The sequence below is a fragment of the Mandrillus leucophaeus genome, unplaced genomic scaffold (genome assembly GCF_000951045.1).
Source record: "Mandrillus leucophaeus isolate KB7577 unplaced genomic scaffold, Mleu.le_1.0 Scaffold859, whole genome shotgun sequence".
Lineage (NCBI taxonomy): Eukaryota > Metazoa > Chordata > Mammalia > Primates > Cercopithecidae > Mandrillus > Mandrillus leucophaeus.
Genome location: NW_012109352.1, coordinates 480,211 through 482,011, shown reverse-complemented (window position 1 = coordinate 482,011; position 1,801 = coordinate 480,211). Strand labels below are relative to the sequence as shown.

Below are 1,801 nucleotides of genomic sequence, written 5' to 3'. Positions count from 1 at the left end.
AAAAAAAAAAAAAAAAAAAATTAGCAGAAGGAAAGAAATAACAAAGATTAGAGCATAAATAAATGAAATAGAGAATAAAAAAAAATTTTAATCGGCCAGGCACGGTGGCTCACACCTGTAATCTCAGCAGATCTCCTGAGGCCAGGAATTGCAGACCAGCCTGGCCAACATGGTGAAACCCTGTCTGTACTAAAAACATAAAAATTAGCCAGTCGTGGTGGCACGCTCCTGTAAATCCAGCTACTCAGGAGGCTGAGGCAGGAGAATCACTTGAACCCAGGAGATGGAGGTTACAGTGAGTTGAGATTGTGCCACTGCACTCCAGCCTGGGCAACAGAGTGAGACTCTGTCTCAAAAAAGAAAACAACAAAAAAAAAAGTAATCAATGAAGCTAAGAGTTGATTTGGGGAAAACAAAAATCAAAATCAAAGCCCTTACCTAGACTAAGAACAAAAAGAAAGACTATGTTAATAAAATAAGAAATGAAAAAGAAGACATTACAACTTATTACAAAGGTTTATTTCTTACAGAAATAAACAGAATTATAAGGGACTATTATGAACAATTGTACAGCAACCAATTTGACAACTTGGAAGAAATGGTGAAATGACTAGAAACATATAACCTACCAAGACTGAATGGAGAATAAATAGAGAGCTTAAAGAGACCAATAACAAATAGAGAAACTAAAGAAGTAATTTTTCAAAACTCCAAAATATAGCCTAGGACCAGATTACTTCATGAGTAAATTCTACCAAACTTTCAAAGAAATTTTAATATAAAACATCCTCAAATTCTTTGAAAAAATAGAAACAAGAGGTAACACCTTCAGAGTCATTTTATGAGGCAGCCTCCCCTTGATATCAAAGCAAGAAAATAAACTTCCAAGAAGAAAATTATAGGCCAGTATCCTTGAAGAACACGGTGTTTGAATTAAATCTAAATAAATCTGCTTACAAAGAATCAATTCTCAGCAGAAGCTTTTCAAAATAAAAAAAATTTCAAACTTCTCACACTGGATTCTGGATAAACACTCATTTATAGCCTCTTTATCAGATATTGTTACTGAAACTTACATTAATTGAAGAGTTTGCCTGAGCAGCAGTTTCTTCATCTGCTGGGAGCTGATATATCTGGATGCCATTGCTAATCAATTCACTCATTATCTTACTCTTAAACGTCTGTAAATCATTTTTAGAAATTGTGTCTGCTTTGGCAATCAGTGGTATAATGTTCACCTATTAAAAAAGAAGACGAACAAAATCTCAGCATCAAGGAGCCATTGTTCATCCTATAGTTTTTATAGTAAAGCTTCACAATCCCTGGCAATAAATTGCCTAACTAGATAATCACTGGCTGCCATGGTTTTCTTAAAAATTATTTTCCAAAATTATCAATACTTTTGAAGATTCATCTTTTATCCAAATTCAGGTTGAAAAGTCTCAACCTTGTTCTCTTCTAAAAATCCCTTACACCTCTACACATATGGAGTTAGTAAAATGTAAATAGTAGGACAATGTAAATTATTTAATTTATTTTCAATTTTATTTCTTATTAAGCTGAGTGATAAAAGACAAATTGAAAGAACTTTCATCAAAATTGTGGAAGGGATTTTGTCTTTCTACTTTTTACATCACTTTTTCCATCAATCAATCTTAATTAATGTCCCATTTTCACACACTCTTGCCCCACCTAGATGTGTTTGCAGATAGATTTGCTTTTGTTTTTCAAAGACCACCTAAAAAGAATATAGATATTTTTGGTTACCATAATCTTTTTTTTTTTTTTTTTTTTTTTTTTT

General features: G+C 32.5%; 1 protein-coding gene across 1 annotated transcript in view; it reads right to left on the bottom strand.

The window, feature by feature from the left end:
- The window catches only part of SEPT14 (septin 14), a gene marked incomplete at its 3' end in the record, with an annotated part of 84,521 nt that overhangs the window by 46,383 nt on the left and 36,337 nt on the right, over positions 1-1,801 (bottom strand). Inside the window, exon 6 of the mRNA XM_011968763.1 lies at positions 1,077-1,238. Within this exon, the coding sequence (XP_011824153.1) occupies positions 1,077-1,238 (162 nt within the window). The remainder of the gene's footprint in view (positions 1-1,076; positions 1,239-1,801) is intronic.